Source organism: Rhinolophus ferrumequinum, chromosome 4 (assembly GCF_004115265.2).
Source record: "Rhinolophus ferrumequinum isolate MPI-CBG mRhiFer1 chromosome 4, mRhiFer1_v1.p, whole genome shotgun sequence".
Taxonomy (NCBI): Eukaryota; Metazoa; Chordata; class Mammalia; order Chiroptera; family Rhinolophidae; genus Rhinolophus; species Rhinolophus ferrumequinum.
Genome location: NC_046287.1, coordinates 93,907,546 through 93,929,052, shown reverse-complemented (window position 1 = coordinate 93,929,052; position 21,507 = coordinate 93,907,546). Strand labels below are relative to the sequence as shown.

The window sequence follows — 21,507 nt, the reverse complement described above, 5'->3', positions numbered from 1 at the left end:
TAAGTGAATCATTAGCTGCATGGTTCTTTTGTAGTCAATAGTTCCTGTTATCTCATATATATATAACTAGGAAAGTTCTTCAAAAATGTTAATATGTGACTCATATTTTCAACATTGAGTTACACATAATTGTTCTTAAAATTCTTAATTCGTATTTGAATTTGAGATAACGAATTCCTTCCCATCCTTCTTCCCTCCCTGCTTTTCCATAACTGATATATATTTAGCTCTTACTGTGTGAGACAATGCCCAGGAAGATCCCACGTGAACAGAAATATTTGATAATAATGCATGAATGACAAAAATAGTGTTAAGTCCACACCAAACTGAGCACCAAGGAGCTCTGGGATGTCACAGTGAACACACAGGACTGCTGCAGGGCGTTTGGTATTTTTTAGGGAAACAGAGCAACATCTGTCACTCACCGCACAAACTCGTAGGTCAAGGTACTTCTGAGTTTCAACATTGCGTTCAGCATTGCGTTCTCAACATCTCAGCTTTGTGAAACTAGTTTTGGGGGGTTACTGTGGGGAATACACAAAACCAGTGCTGCATGTAAATTAATGGGGAACAAGAAATGAGAGCAGTAGCGTCAGATAGGATTCTGGGTATAAGAAGCTCTGCAGTGCCCAACAGGTACACATATCCCTTTAGTAAGTAATTGCAGTTATTAAGGAATGAAATAAAAATATGAGTATTATATTTTCAGACATCTAAGTTGTTATGACTTAAGTCTTTATTAAGCTATTTAGACGTAACTGCTTAATAAACAGAGTGGTTAGGGATTTCTCTTGTGCTGGGGGCACCATGAAAAAGTTCCTGAGATAGTAAGAGTGTCATGAATTGAAAGAATTTGGGAACCTCTGTCTTAAGTGGTGATCATTTTAGAAATGCATTACTTCTACAAATACAGCCAGCTTTCTTTATTTTTTTAAATAAACACATCGGTAATTCTATTCTTAATTTTGGAATAGTGCCATTTGCAACAACATGGATGGATCTTGAGATTATTATGCTAAACGATATAAGTCAGACAGAAAAAGTCAAAAACCATATGATTTCACTTATATGTGGTATATAAAACTGAAAACAACAAAATAACAAGAAAAACAAATGAAGAAACAAAAACTCGTAGACACAATAGTTTGGTGGTTACCAGAGGGTAAGGGGGGGTGGTACATGAGGGTAAAAGGGATCAAATATATGGTGATGGAAGGAGAACTGACTCTGGGTAGTGAACACACAACAGGTATATAGATGATATATTACAGAATTGTACACCTGAAACCTATGTAACTTTACTAACAATTTTCACCCCAATAAACTTTAATTAAAAAAATTAGATAAAAAAATAAAATAAACACATCAAACCTCCAAAGGTTCATAATTTATACAAATTATCTTGATTTACTCCCTGAAGCTTTTACTGTATCTCTTCTTCTTTATTCATACATGTTCAAACTTCCCAGTTGTTTGTTTTTTACATCATAAGATGGATATGTATTGTAGGGGTAGAGACTGTGCACGTTGGCACACTGTGTGTGGAGGCAGATGTAAAATTTAGTTCAGCCACTGTTATATAAGGTTTAAGTCAAATGCTTATAAGCTGGTACCTAACAACCTACTTATCTTCTTAGCATGGAGTACATTTGCTGTATTCTTTAAAAGCTACTTTGACTTACTTTGAGTATAGTTTCACCGTTTTTGTTCTTGTTAACTTGTAAAACACCCACTTGCAGCCATATTATTCAAATAGTTGTTTTCATATTGTTTTATCCTGAGTAAATATCTTCGCTATAATAGAATTTTCAGTATTGCTACTATCTACAATTAAACTAAGAAGGATAAACCATAGATTATTTTAAATTGAATGATCTCAACCAGTATATTAGTTAATATTGAATTTTTTTAAACTCATCAGTTAAAACTGACTGCATTCGTTATGTTTGCTTAATTGCTAGGAGGATATCCCTGGCCACTCCTCGGCAGCTTTATAAATCTTCCAACATGACTCAACGTTGGCAAAGACGGGAAATTTCAAACTTCGAATATTTGATGTTTCTTAACACTATAGCAGGTAAGACATCTCATTCTTTACTCTCATCATATGTTTATGTTCATGAAAATCATGGGTAGTGTAACTTGATGGAATACATTTTCCTCCTTGGAATTCAAATATAGCATTAGACTAAATATTGAAGCACTCATGTTAAATGTTATCAGAAACTGTATAAGCTAATACTGAGGTTTTAGATGCATTTGTTGTTGAGGAGGCTTTTCCTTGCTCTCCTTCTGCCATTTTCTTTGCTGACAGCTTTGTCTGAAGGTTTATTAGAGTCAACAAACCATTGCCAGAGAGTGTCTGGAAATAATAATGGGAAAATGTAATTTCACTACTTTGTCATTCTCAGCATAGCAGCCAGACAGAAGAATAACAACAGGATTCTGCCTAGTACAGATGTCACCTGGATTATGGCATGATTGGGTTACAGCATTTTTTTCCTTAAAATCTTCAAATAAAAATATAAAATCAGATTACATTTCTAAATGATGAGTAACTGCCATCATCCTCGGCAGTACCGTGCTTGTAAATTAAGGGAAGCAGTGGCCTGTTTTTCTGCTAAATCAGTGGTTGTCAGTGGTTAAACATGCCTGTGAGATTTAAGCACCTCTTTCTTTTTTCCTAAGTTAAGCTCCCAAAGCTCTTATTCATGTTGAATTATAGAGTTTACTTTTGTAAATCAGGTGCTACAATTTTTTTTACAGTCAGATGAATTTAAACAAGTACATAAATACATATGTTTACCTATTATTAGTATTGTTCCATTTTGAAGGACTTCTCAGAACCATGAATTTAGAGCCATGTTCTCTGAATCATCACTTAAAAGGATTCTGTGTAATATTATTCCTTGTAAATCTATCATATATGTGTGAATATGGAGGCTATAGATATATATTAAATATGGATGCTAGATATGTATTAAATAGATAGCCAAAATGACTTAATTTGTCAAAAAAAGGTATTAAAAAGTTGTTTGAAAGGTTTTTGCATTTTAATAATTTAATACATATTATAATGTATTTGCTGATAAGATACTAGAGGTACAACCAGAGAACTATTTTATTACATTTATTAAATTTTACTATTTATCCTAAATACACATCTACATTATATACATATATCTTCTGATATCTTCATGATATATTTTATATATATTCATATATCACTACATATAATGTATATATCTTAAACCTATTTACTATTTCAAAGATAAAAGAAAAGTGTTCTATTATTCAACTAGCATATATTATTTACATATGAGACAGAAAGAAGTTAAATATCTGAAATGTAAAGAATTTAGTTTCAGTAGCATACTTAAGTAGACAGTGTGATGTAGTAAAAAGAGCATAACTTCAACTCCAAAAGAAATGGGATAGAATCTCAGACCTGCCAACTTTTGTGTAGGGGAGCATAGGAGCAATTTCAAGATTTTACTCTATCTTGGACTTTTAATCTTTCAGTAGCCATGTTTAACATGTTTATGTATACCTATTGTAATAACGGGTATGTTTGGTCTCATAGCGTCTGGCTATTGTTTTTAATGTTTTTTTGTTTTTCTTTGGTCATATATTTATTGCCCTTTTTCTTTCTTTCTTTTTTTTTTTTAAGTGACTTAGAATGTAGGTATCTTGTTACTAATTCTCCTAGAGATATGTTCAAATTTTTTAAAACCCTATAAAATGTATCTTACTTTTGAACTCAAAAATGAATCAACGACACAATTTATTCCTCATTTGTTGCTCATTTTTTGTCAATATAATTGACTACTCAGAATCTATATTGTTATTAAAGTCTTTATTTTTGGGAGTTCATATATTTTTGCATAAAAGAAGGACTTCAGACTATTAAAATTTTCTTCTTGTTAATACAGCATGTTATTCTCAGCTACATGGATCTTTACCTGATCTTTGGGATAATGTTCTCTTTACATTCCTCGGCAGTATTTTTCCATATTCTCTGTTGCTTTTTTTGTTGTTATTGTTATCTATTCCTGAGATGTCTATCAAAATTCATTATCTACCATGTGTCAAAGATGGACATGTGGTTTTTTCCTTGGCTGTGCTAACTGCATGGAGCTGTTGGCTGTAAAACTGGAGGAGAGGGCGGTATACCTCACTCTCAGCTCAGCTTCCAGTCGAGGTGGCATCTGTGTTAAACAGTTCTGCTATTCTAGGATGGGATTTTCTCTATCCCTCTGGATGGAATGTTATCTAGTTCATTATTTTAAAGAACTCTTCTAGATTTCACCTCTTCCCACTACATTTTCCCAGTGACAGATCTGTTTCCCACAACGTGGCATAGTACCACCCCAACCACTACCCACTTCGTGCCTGTTGCTTTCTGGGAGTTTTTTTTTTTTTTTTCTTCTGTCTAGCTCTAGAAAGGCTACACTCTGAATAGAGAGAACTTGCGATTCCTTCTAAAGCTGCGCCTGAGCAGTGTAGACTTTATTCTGGTTGGGACAGTCTTTGGGTTTCTAAGCCAGACTATGCAGATCAGAAGGGAAATTTAAGTGTCTTTCTACCTTCTTTTGAACTATTGGGTCTGTTTTAGTTGATGACACAAAGAATGTATAAGCCTCTGGGTTATTTATTTATTTATTTTTAAAGAATATATTGGGTATTTCCTTTACAATAATTCTAACTAAACATTAAAGCCTATCTATTGTAGACAGTGGGATAAAAAGAAGTGTAAAATAAGGATAGGAACTCAGAACACCTACAACTAGATGGGTAAATGAAATATACATAAATAAGAGGACATTTTAAGACAGCTGATATTAAGTACTGAATGAGTGGTATAAATAGTGAACGCTGCAAGAGCTGAGCATAATGGAGGGATTTAAAAATGTGTTTGTCTGGGGAGAACAAAGGGCAAAGCTTTACAAATTTCTACCAGCTGGAATGTGTGATGTGTTCAGTGGACATGAGTATCATATCTTGGCTGAAGCAAAGAATAGTAGGAAACAATATTGGACTCTAAGTAAGAACCACATTGTAAAGGGTGTGATCTTAGACTTTCAGGAATGAGTATCATTTTGGGGAAGGGAATATAATAAGAAGTTTTAGGAAAATTCACCTGATAACTATGAATGGCATGGATGAGAAATGAGATTGCTTAAAGTTAGGGAGAGCGGTTACGAGACTGACGACACTATGTATGAAGTCAATTTGTATATCCTTTTAGTAAGTAGTTACTGAACACAAACTCTGTTTGGCAGTGACTGCAGAGGAAAGTCGTCAAGTATATTTTCTGCCTTTCAAGAGATTATAGTATACTCAGGAAAACATACATATACACCAGCAATTCCAGTAAAAAGTGGTAATTATTATAGCGGGTGAATGTACAGACTCATTGGGAGTCACAGATTTTTGAAGGCATTACTTAAAACCAAGAGATCAAGAAAAGCTTCCCATGAGTGATACTTAAATTGACTACTGAAATACAAGTAAGAAGAATTCACTAGAAAGTAAGCAGAGGGCATTCCAAGAAAAAAGAAATTGTGGGATGAAGAGCTGGATTATAGTAGTGGCAGCAGGCATGGAAGAGGGAGAGACTGAGAGACAGAGAGAGAGAGGAGAGAGAGAGAGAGAGAGAGAGAGAGAGAGAGAGAGAGAGAGAGAGAGGAGAGAGAGAGAGAGAGAAGAGAATGACTCTATGTACTGTCATTATACAAAAAGTAGAAGTCACTTTAATATGCTCAAGTTGAATGGTTGGCAGAATGTCTCCTACCTGCAGTCTCAGTATCACCTGAGGACTTGTTAGAGATGTAAATTCTCAGCCTCCTCAAACCTACTGAATCAGAAACTCTGGGAGGGGGGCCCAGAGATCTGCATTTCAGCAAGCCTTCTGGGTGTTTCTGATGTATAAAGTTTAAGTAGCTTTGCTCTAACCATTTAAGATCTAATTACCAGAACAGTAGTTGCATATAAAACATTTAGAACATACAAGAAAGCATGTAGTTAAGGTCCATTACCTGTAATGAAAGTCTAGAGAAGTCAGAGATTAGGAGGAGATAGTCTAGTCAAGGAAAGCCTCATGGAAATGATGGACTTTAACTCTTAATTGTCACGTATAGATGATTATCCAGACAAAATGAACCTTTGTACAGAATTAGAATGACAGTTGGAAAAAGTTATGAACATAAATATCCCAGAGGTGCTGTCCCTGGGTATAATCCTGCTAATTCTTTCCTTACCATCATCCTGAAGTTTTTAGTAGGAGTGCTGTTTGTACTGAGCACCAACGTTGAAGATTTGCATGATGGTTTTAGAGAAGAGAAGGTTCATTAAAGCCAAGGTGGAATACTTGTTAGGGAAGTAATTAGAATTGCCTGTTTTCCTGATTTGTGGAAAATACCTGTGTATCCATTCATCTCTTCTTATTGGAACGCTTTTCAGAGCTCTCTAAGGATCCTAGAATAAAGGGCAGTATAAAGATGTTAAATTGTACCAATATCACTTTTACTAACATGGATACCACTAAGTATTCATGCTGTTATGTAGCATGGTTTTAAGGATTCAGTCATTGTTCAGTAAATACTTATTTATGTCAATTAATTGAAAAGTAAGATTTATCATTTCTTGAAAGGGTGTTACTATTTGTATTAACAAATTTCCTGGGTAACCTAAAGCCAAGAAATGATTGGTTTATATCTTATCATAGTCTTTTTTAAACATTTCTTTAATTATTCCTAATACCAAGATTCAGAAAAAAATAATATCTTCTTATTTCTTTGTTTAGTTTTATTATGTCTTTTGAAAAATTTCTTTAACGTCAATGTCAGCATTCAGAAAAAAATAGGAAATAATTGTTAACATTTATTGAGCAATTTATGGTTTTCTAAATACAATTCTAGGTGCTTTGTATGTATTTACTCATTTAATTATCAACCGTAACCTAAGACTTAATTCTATTCCTCTCCGCATTTCACAACTGAGGTAATAAGGTACAAAGAAGTTAAATACTTGCCCAAGTCAGAGAGCTAACAAATGATGAAGTCAGGATTCTAATATAGATGGTTTGGCTCTGGAGCATCACTCAATTACAGTGGTAGGCGTAGGACCCTCGTGGGGCCATTCAATCCCCCCTCTAGTCATCAGCTTTAATCTGTTAACTGCCTTAAGAACCTAAACAATTAATAATTTTAAACAATTTCATCAAAATAAACTTTTGAAGTTCATGTGCTGTTGTGACTTTCGTAGATACTAGAAGTGGGCCCAGAATTGTCACCTCTCATGTAGAACCTCATGTGGAACCTGTTTGAAGCTAGATCTCCGATCCAAAGAAACGACTCTGAGACAGAGATTTGCCTGCAGGGAGTTTATTGGAGAGTCTGGGCTCAACATCGGTGGGGGGAGTGAAGAAAGTAGAACTTGGCAGAAAGAGAAATCGAACCCCAAGGTAGTTGCAGCAAAGGTCTCAGCAGATTCCACAGGGAGCCAGGAGCTGTCTTCAGAGTTGTCTTGTCTGAGGCAGGGGGGCCTGGTCTTCATTACCTCCACTCTGCAGTGATTGGTGGTGATGGGACCTTGGGTGGGCGGGCTCTCTTCTGATGATGGTGACTCCTGGAGAGGGACTAGGCTGAGCATCAGCAGCCCCAACACTGGCAACATGGCCACCAGGCTAGCATCCAGGATACTGGTGGCTGTCACAGTCACCTAGAGGCCTTGCTGAAACACAGATCACTGTGCCCATCCTCAGAAGTTTGGGGTAGAGCTCAAGAATTTGCATTTCTAAGAATGCTCCAGGTGATGCTGCTGCCACTGTCCAGGGTCCACACTTTGAGAACAACTGCTCTACACCTGTATTCTTTAAAATATGTATCGTATGATAACTGTGTTAATAATCTTCTATAGCGCTAGGTCTTCTATAACACTGTCTATGTCACACATTTGGCACTTCGGTAGTGTATCCTTGGCATTTCATGTCTATATCACCTTTCCAATGAGATTATGAAGTCACTAGAAAAAGAGGTTTTGCTCAGTAAATACTCGTCAGTTGAACTGATTTAACATTTATGCCTTGTAAGTATTTGCGTGGTTGTGTGATCTGTTATGTGAAGTCACTAGAATTGCTGGATGAGGGATTCTTTAAATTTCCTGGATTAAAGCGAAGAGTTACAGAATCTAACTGAGAAGCTGAAACATCTTTTCCGGCTTCACATTGTAAAAGTATAGGTCAATGTGATGTAATAAATTTACATTTTCTATTGAAAGAGTATTTACTCTCTTACACTCTCAGATTTATATCCTGTCTGTATTTTAACATGAAATACAAGGTACATTTTATGACCCATTCTTTGCTCTCCATTTTTTGAGGTCTGTCATATTTGGCCAATTTTGCTTTCCTTCTTTCTAGATGCTTTTAAAAATAAGACTCTATAAAGCAAAAGGTAGCAGTGTCTGAGTATTAATGCATTATTAGATTTTTTAGACCCTCATGTGATATGTGCATGCATACATAATTGCATAGAAATAAACACACATTTTACTATGTGTATGTAAATTTTGTAAAGATAGTTTACGTAGTAAAAGAGGTTTGTCAAATGTTCAGAAAACATATTGTTTTTAAAGACACCCTAAAACCCTTAAGTGTTTTCATGGCCTTTATTCCATTTATAAATTTAACAATTACTCATTATAGAAAATTAGAAATTTGGAAAATTATAACTAAAAAAATCAAAGTCACTGATAAGCCTAGCCATAAATATCCGAGTTAAGATTTTGATGTTTTTTCTCTTTTCTTTTTCTGTGTGTGGCATATCATTTGGAACCTGCTACACCTACACGTTCAGATCCTACCTTTCTATTCCGTTAATTAAATATTCTTTGAAGGCATGATTTTTAAAACTGCATGAAAGTCTAACTTAGGGCTGTTGTGTAATTTATTTAGCTATTTCGTAACACGTGGATTTTTTTTTTTTAATTTCAAAGAACATTAAGTTTTGGAAGATTATATAGGTGAATTTTAATGATGCTCAGAGTTCAATAAAAATGTGGTTTCAACCTCTAATTCCTGGAGTTGACCTGATTTTTGTTCGTTGTGTTCTGAAAGATACAACCTATGCCCCATTTTATACTTTATTAGATAATACTATGAACAAGATGTTAAAATCTGGCATTCTTGCATTTAAAAAAACACAGAGTGATTGCTAACATAGCTTGTGTCAATGAGCCCGTTAGGTTTGAGAATTTTTTTGAAAGGTTTTTGAGTTGTTTTTCATATGATCAGCTAATGAATTCAGCACAACTTCCCCATACCCCAACCTTTTTCTCCTGTTTAGCATTTTCCACTTTTTTACTCTGTGATGTACAAGCCCTCCCTGGTTAATTATGTATATATTTAGCTACTGCATGTGCTGGGCTATTATTGTCATCTAATTAGATGTAACTTGAACTGCTTGCTTCTAGAAAAATCATTAAAAATTCTTTCCTAATGACCTAGAGATGACAAAATGTCTGTAAAGTGTGAAGAAGCAGACAAGCACGGGAACATAGCTCTTAAAGAGTGTTAATTCCAGATGCTGCAATCATCTAATTAAACAATATTTTGCTGTCATTAACATTTTCACCAAGGAATTGCAGTTATAATTTTTTTGTCAGCTGTCTCTAGATCACTTTACCTTTAAAACTAAAGTGCCATATAAAAACATTAAATTGGATGGTTTAATTAAAAAGTTTTTTTTTTTTTGGTGAAGAAACATATCCAGTGTTCTGAGATCTCATTTACTGTGCTTCACTTTTATTGTTTGAGTATATTAGTGTCATAGGCTTGCATATTTAATATTCATCGTCGAAGATAAAACCTTATAAGAGTAGTTCATAAAAAAAAAAAAAAATCTGCACTTACTACTGCTGGAAAAGGAAAAAAACCCTACCAGTTACAACAAAAGGCTATTTACTAAATTTCAATGATCGTAAAAAATTTAAAAACAGAACAATTGATAAATAAGTACCTAGATGTGCCAGAACCTAACAGGTATTACTTTGGAAATATTTCACTTTTTTGGCTAATTTAGTAAACAGTATTTGTTTTCATTTCACAAAGGTGCTGAGCAAAATAATTAAAGTGATAAAGCTAAATCATGGCTAAAACTTATGCATGCAAAGTCCGAGATACCATTTAATCATTTTTTTTGCCCATGTGATTTTAAATACATAGTACATTTTTAATTCAAATCAAAAATATATATTGACTGTGCATGTTACAAGGCTTTTAGGGGAGAATTTTTATTTAAAAAAGATTTAATGTAACTGTGTAACTACATTCATTTATTAACTGTATTGTATCTATTAGAATTAATAAGGTGCTATAAGCTTCAGTAATTTAAAAATTACTCAATTTTCCTTAGCATTTGTTTTCAAAGAACCTTCCAAAGATTACTAAAAATGAATTACAAAAACTATAGGACATATATGTATATATTTTTTTCTCCTATACGTTTTCTAATTCACTTTTAATAATCTTTGGAAGATTCTTTGAAAATAAATGCTAAGGAAACTAATAAAAAAAAAGCATTGATCTCAAAAAATATGTACATAGGACACATCAACTGCTATTCACTGTGACTATTGGGATCATCAGTTTGTATTATATTTTAAAGATGATGCTTTCTCTTCTTCATTTTTTTTCCCAAAAATGTTAAAAGGTTAGTATCTTCAAATATGACCTCTATTTTTATGCTATTTGTATTTACATGATATATGTAAGTACTGATGATATAAATTGGCTTTTTATTTATTTTATCTTGACAATTTTTCATTAGTATATAAAACTTCATCAAAAATTTGAAAACAATTATGGTATCTAATTTTCAGCTATTCACTGATTTATATAAGTAATATAAACATATGTTATATAAATCATATCACTATTCTATAAACAAACGAATTAAAAAACAAAACTTATATACTGGGAGGAAACCTGTTTTTCATTAAAATCTACAGGTTTTTAAGTAGAACGCTGCTGCAGAAGTTGGTGGGGCACTAAGTATGCCATGGGCCCAGTTAGAATCCCAGAAATAGCTCTGCCTACCCAGTCTCCGTAAATACACATGTATAATCGTGTTTCCCCGAAAATATGACCTAACCGGAAGATAAGCCCTAGCGTGATTTTTCAGGATGACATCTCCTGAACATAAGCCCTAATGCGTCTTTTGGAGTAAAAATTAATATAAGACCTGGTCTTATTTTCGGGGAAACACGGTAGGAAAAACAGAGAGTAACCCGTTGTCCTAGGTTAACATATATATGAGCTATCACTAATAAGTTTAAAGTTTGAGAATTTACAGTTTGTATTTTACAATGATACTGCTTTAGCAGAATGTTTTCACATACAAAAGACTTTAATAAAGGCTCCAAATTCTTGCTTATTCTCATTAGTATTATTCTTCATTATAGACTTATAAACATAAAGCAGATGCACCCATTGGCTGAACTGTCTAGCTGCAGACATTCCCTTCTTGTTTACCGTGCCCGTACAGTGCCGTTCTCACATACATATTCTCTGCCTTCGCAGTCCTCATCCTCCACAGAGACTATCCTGCAGCTTTCCTTCTTTACTTAGCTTGTGCTTGTCCATCTTTTAAATTTTGGCTCATTTTTATCCATTTTTATCACATATGTATGCATTCCTTTAACAAACATTTATTGGGTCAGCAGTATGTGCCAATACACAGAGATTAAACCCACACACCCAGACCCCTACATTCATGAGTTTACACACAGACTAGTGGAGAGGCAGACAAGTTGGCAGTGATGCGTATTAGCTCTAACACACGTCTGTGTGAGTGCTGTGGTGGAGACAAAGGGGAAACCCTAATCTTACTCTTAACTCATTCCAGGAAATGTAAAGTGGAAGCAACGCTCTGCTTTCTATCAGTTACCATACACTATATAATATTCACCCACATAAATTTACACAATTAAAACAATGTGGGGTATTTCTGTTCAAATGCAGAGATTAATATACTAAACAGTCACCCAATAAATGTTTACTGAATGAATTAATTGATTTGATGCTTATAATCATTAGCAGATTTAGTTCTTCCTCAGACTGTGACTTGTTTTTCCTATTCACAGTCACATTTACCAGCTGCTGAAGAGTGGGTATCATTTAATGTCAACTCTTTGATGATGAACAAGTAATGTATGCATATCTGTGTTACTGTTACACTGTATGTGGTGGGGTGCACCAAGGCATACTAGATGAAAATTCATTCACTAATACAAGGGACATTGCTATTTTGTCTGAATTTGAATGGAAATTTAGAAAGGTACCCAGGATTGATCATAATACATTTTACAAAATACAATCTTATCCAACAAAAGTTTTCTTTGGAGCTCTATTTCTCTAATACTGATTCTCTTAATTTCATCTGATTATGTGTTTATTTTAATACCAGTTTATGAGGGTGAGCCAGTGCTGTGATCTCCCTGAACTTTCCTCATTCCCACTATACTTCAGCCTCCTACCTGAAATATTTAAGGTTATTCTATCAAAACACACACACACACACACACACACACACACACACACACACCACACACAAACCCAGCCAACTCAACCTAAGGTCCAGCATCTCTTCACTAAAGTGAAATAACATAATGCAAAAAGAATGTTCATGAACTTAAAGTAGTGAAAATAATGTATGTGACATCTGCCTCTTTACTTTTTCATACTGGCTTCAAGAGTACTTCTGTTAACTTGCAAATTCTCTACATCGATTATTGATATAACCTCAATATAATATTCTGTATACTGGCATATAATATATTCTAGATACACACATACTCATTATAGTAGAATACCATCACATAACCTGCAGGTGTGCAGGTCAGCAGGGTGACCTCCTCCCATGATCACTTTCAGGTCCCTGGCCAACAAGGCTCTGCTCCAGGTGGCAGTATTATCTTCATCATAGCAGCAGAAGAGAGATGGAACATGGAGGCACCTGTGTGGCAGGCTGCAGGGGGCCAAGCCGGGAAGTGGCACACGTCACTCTGCTCACGTTCGTATAGATTAGACCTAAATTCCCATGTCTATGGCTACTGCCGTGTTCCTCCAAAATAAGACCTAGCCAGACAATCAGCTTGAATGCCGCTTTGGAGCAAAAATTAATATAAGACCAGTCTTATTTTACTATAAGACCGGGTATAATATAATATAATTTAATATAATATAATATAATATAATATAATATAATATAATATAATATAATATAATATAATAAAATACCGGGTATAATACAATATAATATAATACTGGGTCTTATATTACTGTTTGCTCCAAAAGACACATTAGAGCTGATTGTCCAGCTATGTCTTATTTTCAGGGAAACATGGTTGTAAGAGAGTCTGAGAAACGTGTTGTAGCCAAAGAAGAGAAATCAGTAATGACAAAAAGCTAGCGGTCTTTACTACAAGTTTATATTGTAAAAAATAATGGTAGTTACACGTTAATTAGTATTGAGTGAATTCACTTGAAACACGTTGTTATGAGGTGCTTTTGATTAAACAAATGTGTAGTTCAATGAACAAAAAAGCTACTTTTCTTGAAATTCAGTAGTTGCCTTATCTATTATAGAACAGGAACAATTTCATATGCAATTGGTGTATACAGATTATCATTTATCTTTTTCTTTACTAGGACGGACATATAATGATCTGAACCAATACCCTGTGTTTCCGTGGGTATTAACAAACTATGAATTCAGAAGAATTGGACTTGACTCTTCCAGGAAACTTCAGGGATCTATCAAAGGTAACTTTTAAATATATTTCTGTGTATTTTCTTCATATTTCTTCAATTCTCTTCATATTCTAAAAGCATATTCTACCCGTGTGTGTGTGTGTGTGTGTGTGTGTGTGGTAAAATTAATGTTTATATGAAAGTTAACGTGGTTGTCATCTCCTTTTGTAGTCATAGTCTAAATCTCATCAATTCTTAGCATAGGAATTAAGCTACAAGATAAATTAGTACTAGTATAGGCAAAATGAAATGGGTATTTGGGAAAGAAAAGCTGTAGGTGTGAAAGTTGCTCAGATATCCTGGGTTTTAAAGGTCAAGGTAAGAAACCTGAAAATAGTATAAAATACAACAGCAAATCATTTCTGTGACATGTCTCTTAGGTAATAAGACACATTATCTTCACCGTAATACATACATACTATAAACACACACACACGCATACATACCACACACACACACACACACTTACATTGCACACGTTGTAGGGGAGCTTAATAGTGAAAGAAATAAGGCATCAATAATTTATCAAGGGTCTGGTAAGATACAAAAGAAAATTTGTCTCCAATACTGGGAAGAAAAAAATACATAATGGGGGATAAGAATAAAAAGCAAATTTTGGGTTAGTCATCTCATTTGTCCAGAGGAAACTTATGTGGGATACTAAACTCTGAAATACAGTGAAGAAATAGGAACTGAGCCTAAAAGTTTCTCTATAGGCTAAGATAATCTCAGAGCCAGTCCCGAAGGTTTATACACTTTCGCCATACTAAGCCTCCGCTCATTCACTTTGAATTTTCTTTTCTGTCATTTGGTTGTATGCTTTAGCATTCCACAGTAGGTAGAAAGGCATATGTGTATACATTGGTTCTGGTGCGGGGAGGGCATGGGAGCTCCTGGACAAGGGGAGAACGAGCCCCGTGAGTCAGGGAAATATGCATCACAACCAATTTGAAATTAACCCCACAGGTGGTTTTGAACTCAGCACACCCTCTCTTGCCTCTCTTCTTGCCTTTGAAAACTCGATCGACCTAAGTTGAAGCTCTGTGTTCCACTGCTTAGTAGCTATGGGAGCTGAAACCACTTTCCCTTAGCCTCACGTTCCCCGTATGAGAATAGTAATACCATCATACCTCACGCAGTTGTAAAGATCAAATGATGTGTGCATTTAACATAACATAGTACTTGGCACATGAAGGCACTTTCATGAATATTAGCTATTATCATTACACATGGCATGTTTCTTAGCCTGTTTTGGAAGCCGGCGTACTAATTTTTACATGTCCTTATCTGTCCCTCACTCTCTAGTGCTTCTGTTTATTGGTATCTCTTATCAAATCTGAATTGCTAGCTCATGGCTAATTTTAGTTATGATATTATAGGTAGTAAAGGGACCTAAGTGATCAGTTAGCCAACATCTTCCTGAGAGCCACACAGCCGGTGGAAAAAAAATATACAAGCAATTGAATTCCAATTTGGCTGCAAATATAGTAATTTTTCCAGTATAGTGAACTGAACAAAAATCTTTATTTACCGTGTATAAGGAATATTTCAGACTGGGGTAGATAGAAACATTGTAATTCATGGGATCTGTCCTCCAGGAGCAAATCAAGTTTATAGATTATGTGAATAATAAAATCATTCTCTGCAAAATTAAATAATAAGGGTACCTATATTATATAGAGTGAACTACATGAGAGGCAATAAACAGTGGTTAGGAACAAGAACTCTGGAGCACGACTGCCTGGTTTCAAATCCTAATTCTGCCATTACTAGCTTTGTGCCTTAGACAAGATTATGAATTTCTCTTGGCCTCAGTTTCTTCACCTGTGTAATGGGGAAATACTAATAGGTTGTTGTGCAGATTGATGGTAGTAAGTGAAAGAATTAGAAGAGTGCCTGGCGTATCAGCAGAACTAACACTGAATGTATGAAGAACGTTACTGTACTAATCATGATATAGGCCATGTACCTTTGAATGTCTTTCAAATAGTGATGATGAATATATGGCGTACTTCCATATTGGGAATTAAAATGTTTGAATGATATTGCCATTGTTGACAGGACCTTTCCAGGATTGAGGCGTAACCTTTGGGTGTAAAACAAAACCAAACTAACTCATCAATGTGAGGATAACAAACTGTCAGACTCATTCTTAAACAGATCTTATCTGCGTGTGTTTTATTTAACATTAATTAAGTGACCAGTGTGTAACACATACTTTGAAACTCATACATAAGAAAAATTTTAAAGTAGTTTCTCAAGTAACACGATACGTAATAGTAAAACCTCATAACCTGACCACTACTGTGGCTATTTTAGATTATTTTTACAACAGGGAAGGACATCCTTTTTCTTTGAAATCAACTGGGATATCATGGTGAAAGGAAGCTCATAGACCAAGGTGCCTTCCTTTCCTCCATTTATTTATTCATTCTTTTAGTAATTCAGTCAACAAATATTTATCAGATACTCGCTATATGTCAAGTGCTGTGCTGGGTGGAAGGGCGTAGAGGAGGTACTAAAACAGATGTAGTCACAGCCTTCTTAGAAAGAGTTCCGTCTACAGGTGAGATGAAAACTTGGATAGTTAGCAGAAGTCTGTGAGGCCAGCATTTATGACAATAGATTTAATGGGGACTGTAGCAAATTAGAGAGTGCATGTTCAGCTATTCTGAGATGTTGGACTCAAATGTTCTTGAAACATTATCCTAACCAAAGAAAATGTGGCTCTCGTTATGACTGATATGGATTACAGAAGACATATGAATATAATATTGCTAATAATTTGTAGTCTATGTAGAAAAGATGAGATAAATGAGGAAGTCACTGTTTCTAAAGTAACTAGAATACATAAATATTCTTCAAATTTTTACAGCTTATCTGTTCGATATATGTTCCTTTTGGCATAACTTCTCCCTTTGTGACTCACATGTGCTCTCCTAATTTTACATAGAGCTAAATAGGTAGAAGAAGTAAACAGACTGAGCCTACATAAATTAGGCAACTTGAATACTAACCGTACTTGGAAGCAGCATGGCGTCCTTCATGCTGTGAATATTTGAACCCATGAGCTCTTAAAAGATAGATAGCTTTTTCTTCCAGCTCTACCAGTTCCATGCTTTAAGGCAATTTGTTCTTTATATTCTGTCAGACTACCATGATAGGAAAATGTTAGCAAATTAAAGCCTCTTGATATGTTAATAAATTACTCTTGCATTGTTCCATGCTTCATTGAATTTCTTAATAAGAACTTCTTACAAATGGGCTAGAAACCCAAGAGATCCTGTATAAAATCATTAATAAACAAGATTTTAATGTTAGAAAATATATCATATTATAATGCCTACGGGGAAAATGACATTTGAAGTATAATAATATAATTAGATGGAAAACAACTAATTGATGCAAATTTTTTTTTCAGTGAAGAGATGACCGCAAAGAAGCACATGAATTCTTGTACATATATTAATACTACAAACAAAAATTTTAATAGAGAGTTTGTTACTCTAAAAGATCAAGGAAGAATTGGAATAGTTAAATGATATTATTAACCAGAAACATCCTAAAGGGTCGCTAACAACAGAGAAGTTGTTCCTAAACAATGATTAGGATCCAAGTAATGACTCCTAGCAGTCAATAATTCTAGAATGTGTTTCAGTAAACAAATAATATTTATATTTCTTACTGTATAAAAAAATTAAGATGCTATGAAGTACCGTAAAAAATTTGAAAATTTATTTTTCTTTTTTTTATACTTCCACATAACACTGGCTTCATGAAATTCTATGTTGTATCAGTTAGAACTTTTTTTTTGAATGACAGCTTCAGACAACCCAGTTCAAGATACCTTTAATAATAAATCAATGTTATTAGTTTTTATTGGTTCTTATAACTGAAAAATTCAGAGGAAGGTTTTGTTTTCAGTGAGATTTTCTCCAGTGATGCAGACAAAGCCACCAATGACGTGGATTTTTTTCCGTTGGTCTGCTCTGCCTTCCCCACTGTGGGCTTTATAGTCACCCTCTACTGGATGACCTCTAGTAGCTTTCTTGCCCTTTATTAGCAAAAGGGCTGTAACAGTTCCAGACACCTCATACTACTCAAAGAGAAGAAGAGCATCTTACTTGTCTTCTCGTGGAAGACAAGAAAACCTTTCTTTCCCAGAAATCCCAGAAAATGTCTCCTCATGTGTAGTTGGTGCTGCTTAAGAGGATGGAATATGTTCATTGGAGATGAGATAAGCCAGTCATTTCCCGTGGGTGGAGCTAGAGGTAGAGTCAAGATCATGCAAGACCCCTGTCTAAGAATGGTGGGGCGATAACTGGACAGAGGAAACTTGGATTCCTGTTCCCTAAGAAGTGGTCTTGGTGAACAGCAAAAATTCTCTATTATATAAAATGTCAAATGCAATGTATCTGAGACGTTCTTCTTTATGATTTCTATAATCTAAAGAATAGCAAGTAAATTTCAGTTTGTATACATATAGCTACTACATAAAATAAGTTTTGCAAGGTGGGAAGACTTTAAAGTATAGTCCTGACTCTCAAGGAATATTAATTGGTTATGAAGGTAAAAAAACCAACAGGCAGTAGATTGCGTATTACATATATACAATTATAATATATGACCATTAAATGGTGTCAGAGCTAAATTTACCATAAAGCTAATGAAGCTTAAGTTTCAAACCCCTCAAGTGTTATGGGCTGCTTCTCATACCTTGCTCCTAATTTTATGTTCATGGTTTTATGTTCATTTTTTTAAGGAGCCCCTTCTCCTGTAAATTGCTTAAGTCTCACCAAACCTGAATTCACCCTCAGTGCAAAGGAAGGAGCTGTCTCTTGAGTAAGCCTGGGTGGTTTCATGGCAAAGGCAAATGAGAGGGGTACAGAAGGGATTTAAACATCTAGGTACATCTGGATATATTTCTTCCCATATCATATCTGATCTTGGTCCATAATTCTAACTTTTACATGCATATCTGACATACTTACCAAAAAACATTCTGACAATATCGATGAAACAGTGGTTGTCTATTTCATTTGTAAGCAGCATTTAATATGTAACAAAAGAATGTTGAAAAAAATAACAACATTTTTATAAGATTGTACAGGCGAGAACCAAAAATGAGCAAGAAAGTAAGTAAAATTAAGATCTTTGCACCAGACATACTTTTTCTTGGGCTTTGAGGATATGGGTAGGATAATGTATGAGCTGGAGACGCTTTCTTCCCCTTGCCAAGCTCGTCCTACTGCCAGTTCTATAGCACTCAGGTAACACTGACACAGGAAGTTGAATTCTTGAGGGTTGGAATATGTTAATTGGAGATGAGATAAGCCAATCATCTCCTGTGGTTGTAGCTAGAGGTAGAGTCGAGATCATACAAGACCCCTATTCTCTTTACTGGATGCTGGGAAAGGTTAATTCTAGAATTATCAAACCTTTTCAGTTTTCTTTTCTTTGTATCAGTATTAAAATTGAGAGTTAGAAAAAAAAATTGAGAGGTAGTAAATGGAACATGGAAAGAACGTAGGCTTTGTTCAACTGTTGCTCTGACAAGTTCTGTACTATCTTAGGCATGTTTCCTAAGCTCTATGAACTCGTTTCCTCTTCTTTAAAATGAACACAGTAGTATTTACGTAAGAGAGTTGTTGAAAGAATGAAATGCACTAATGTAGGTAAGGCATCTAGTATAATGCCCGACACCCAAGTGGCATTCAGTGACTGGTGGCTACAAAGCAAAGTTCCAAATTTGTCAGCTGAGGTTTCACTGTCTTTGGTCTGTTAAAAAAACCTAGTAAAAGATTAATTTGATTTAATTCTGTCCTCATAAAATAAATACCTTTTAATAAAACACATCATTTTTTCATACAATAAATATTTACATCTCTTTAAAATGTCAAATATCAAAATCTTAAACATCAAAATACTGAAGCTATTTATTGAAACTTGAGATGCATATCTATTTAGAATGAAATATTTTATTATGTCTACAATATTCTTACTCTTTTCTTAGTCCACTTAATTAACAGTTAAAGAGCACAGGAGCTTGGAAGTACTTTATCAGTAAAATTTATTAGACCCTCTCATTTGATTAGACATCACAGGTTCAAGTTTTATTTATTACATGTGCAGGTTGGAGGTTATGTTTATTATATGACATGATGGGCAGCAAATGAAACAACCTGTCGTTGACCTATCTTGTCAATATTTAACCAACAGTTGGTACAAGAATATTTCCCCCCAGTTTATACAGATTTTTCTTATGGAGATGTGATCTTGAGGTAAAATTTATCTTAAAACCTTATGGATGCTAATGCTTTAGTTATTTACATACACTCATATGAACTTTACTCTTAAATTACAGTGATTACATGACTCTGACAGGAAGCACACCCTCTGGTCATTCAAGTGTAAATGGAATTTTCCTACTTCCCAGTCAGTGCCCTCTGATAAATGAAATAGTTTCATCACAAAGTCAAGTCCTACTGATACTGACATGAGCATAAGACATCACACACACACACACACACACACACACATTCATTGAATGGAAAAAATATATTTTGTTAACACAGGAGTTGTTGACTGACAGATGATGATAAGCATAACCATTTTCCCAAATTATTATGCTACTTATAAAAAGGAAGTGATAAAGCCTTGAGGCTTTGAAACGTGATCATGCAAATGGATTCACTGAAGTGTGAATAGTCTTCAACCGTCCACCCTTGATAACTGCCAAACACATAGACAACACATAGGCCAGAGTTTCCATTGTTAGGTGGAGGATACCCAGTTCAGCAATATGGTACAAGTTTCTACAGTTATTTTTTTTTCATGGTAACAGTATCTAAAATGAAGTTAGTTTTATTTACTTTAGTATATAATCTATCTAATGCTTAACTTTTAACAACAAAATATGAAGAATGGGCAGATCTAAGTGTACTAATAGCTGACGGTGGTGATATAAAACTTAATTAGAAGATAAAAATGTGACTGTGTAAATTTAATTATATACCATCTACTCAAAAAAAAAACACTGCTAAATTTGAATGTTTTTCTAAATATTAGGTTGGTGCAAAAGTAATTGCGGTTTAAAAGGTTAAAAATAGTTGCAAAAACTGCAATTTCTTTTGCACCGACCTAATACTATATGTTGAATGTTGCCTTAACATATAACCCAATTTGAAAATGGTTTTTGTTAAGCATGTTTACGTTGCAATATTGAAGGAAAAGTACTATTTTAAGACAAGGTATTGATTGGCAGTATTTGGATACTATTTTAATTTCATGGAATAATCCAAGCTGAGGGCATAATTTGAAAGGGGGAAATAGGACACCAATTTCCAAATTGCATTTATTTAAAGTAATAATTTTATTCATTCACTTATTCTTTCATTATACAAGCATTAATTGCACACCTACTTTGTGCCAGGCACTGGAAGTAAAAAGAAAATAAGAATTGGTTCATACCCTTAAAAGTTTACAGTCATTTTTAGTTTATCCAGCATACTATGCTCCTTTCCTTCTAATTGAAAGGAAGGAAAAACCAAGAAAAGTGAAGACAAGGAAACAAGTTGTTTCACAGACACTGTGATAACAAGAAATAGTGAGATGTTTTTCTGTTTGTTTTTGTCCTCACTGTTGTTTGTCGGGGACATATTATAATAGGGTGACAGAGAACTTTAGGGATTCAC

At 34.5% G+C, this 21,507-nt stretch overlaps 1 protein-coding gene across 1 annotated transcript in view; it reads left to right on the top strand.

Moving 5' to 3' along the window:
• The window catches only part of NBEA (neurobeachin), a 658,659-nt gene that overhangs the window by 539,579 nt on the left and 97,573 nt on the right, over positions 1-21,507 (top strand). The window contains 3 exon segments of the mRNA XM_033103847.1: positions 1,962-2,077; positions 13,712-13,773; positions 13,775-13,825. Coding sequence (XP_032959738.1) covers positions 1,962-2,077; positions 13,712-13,773; positions 13,775-13,825 — 229 coding nt within the window.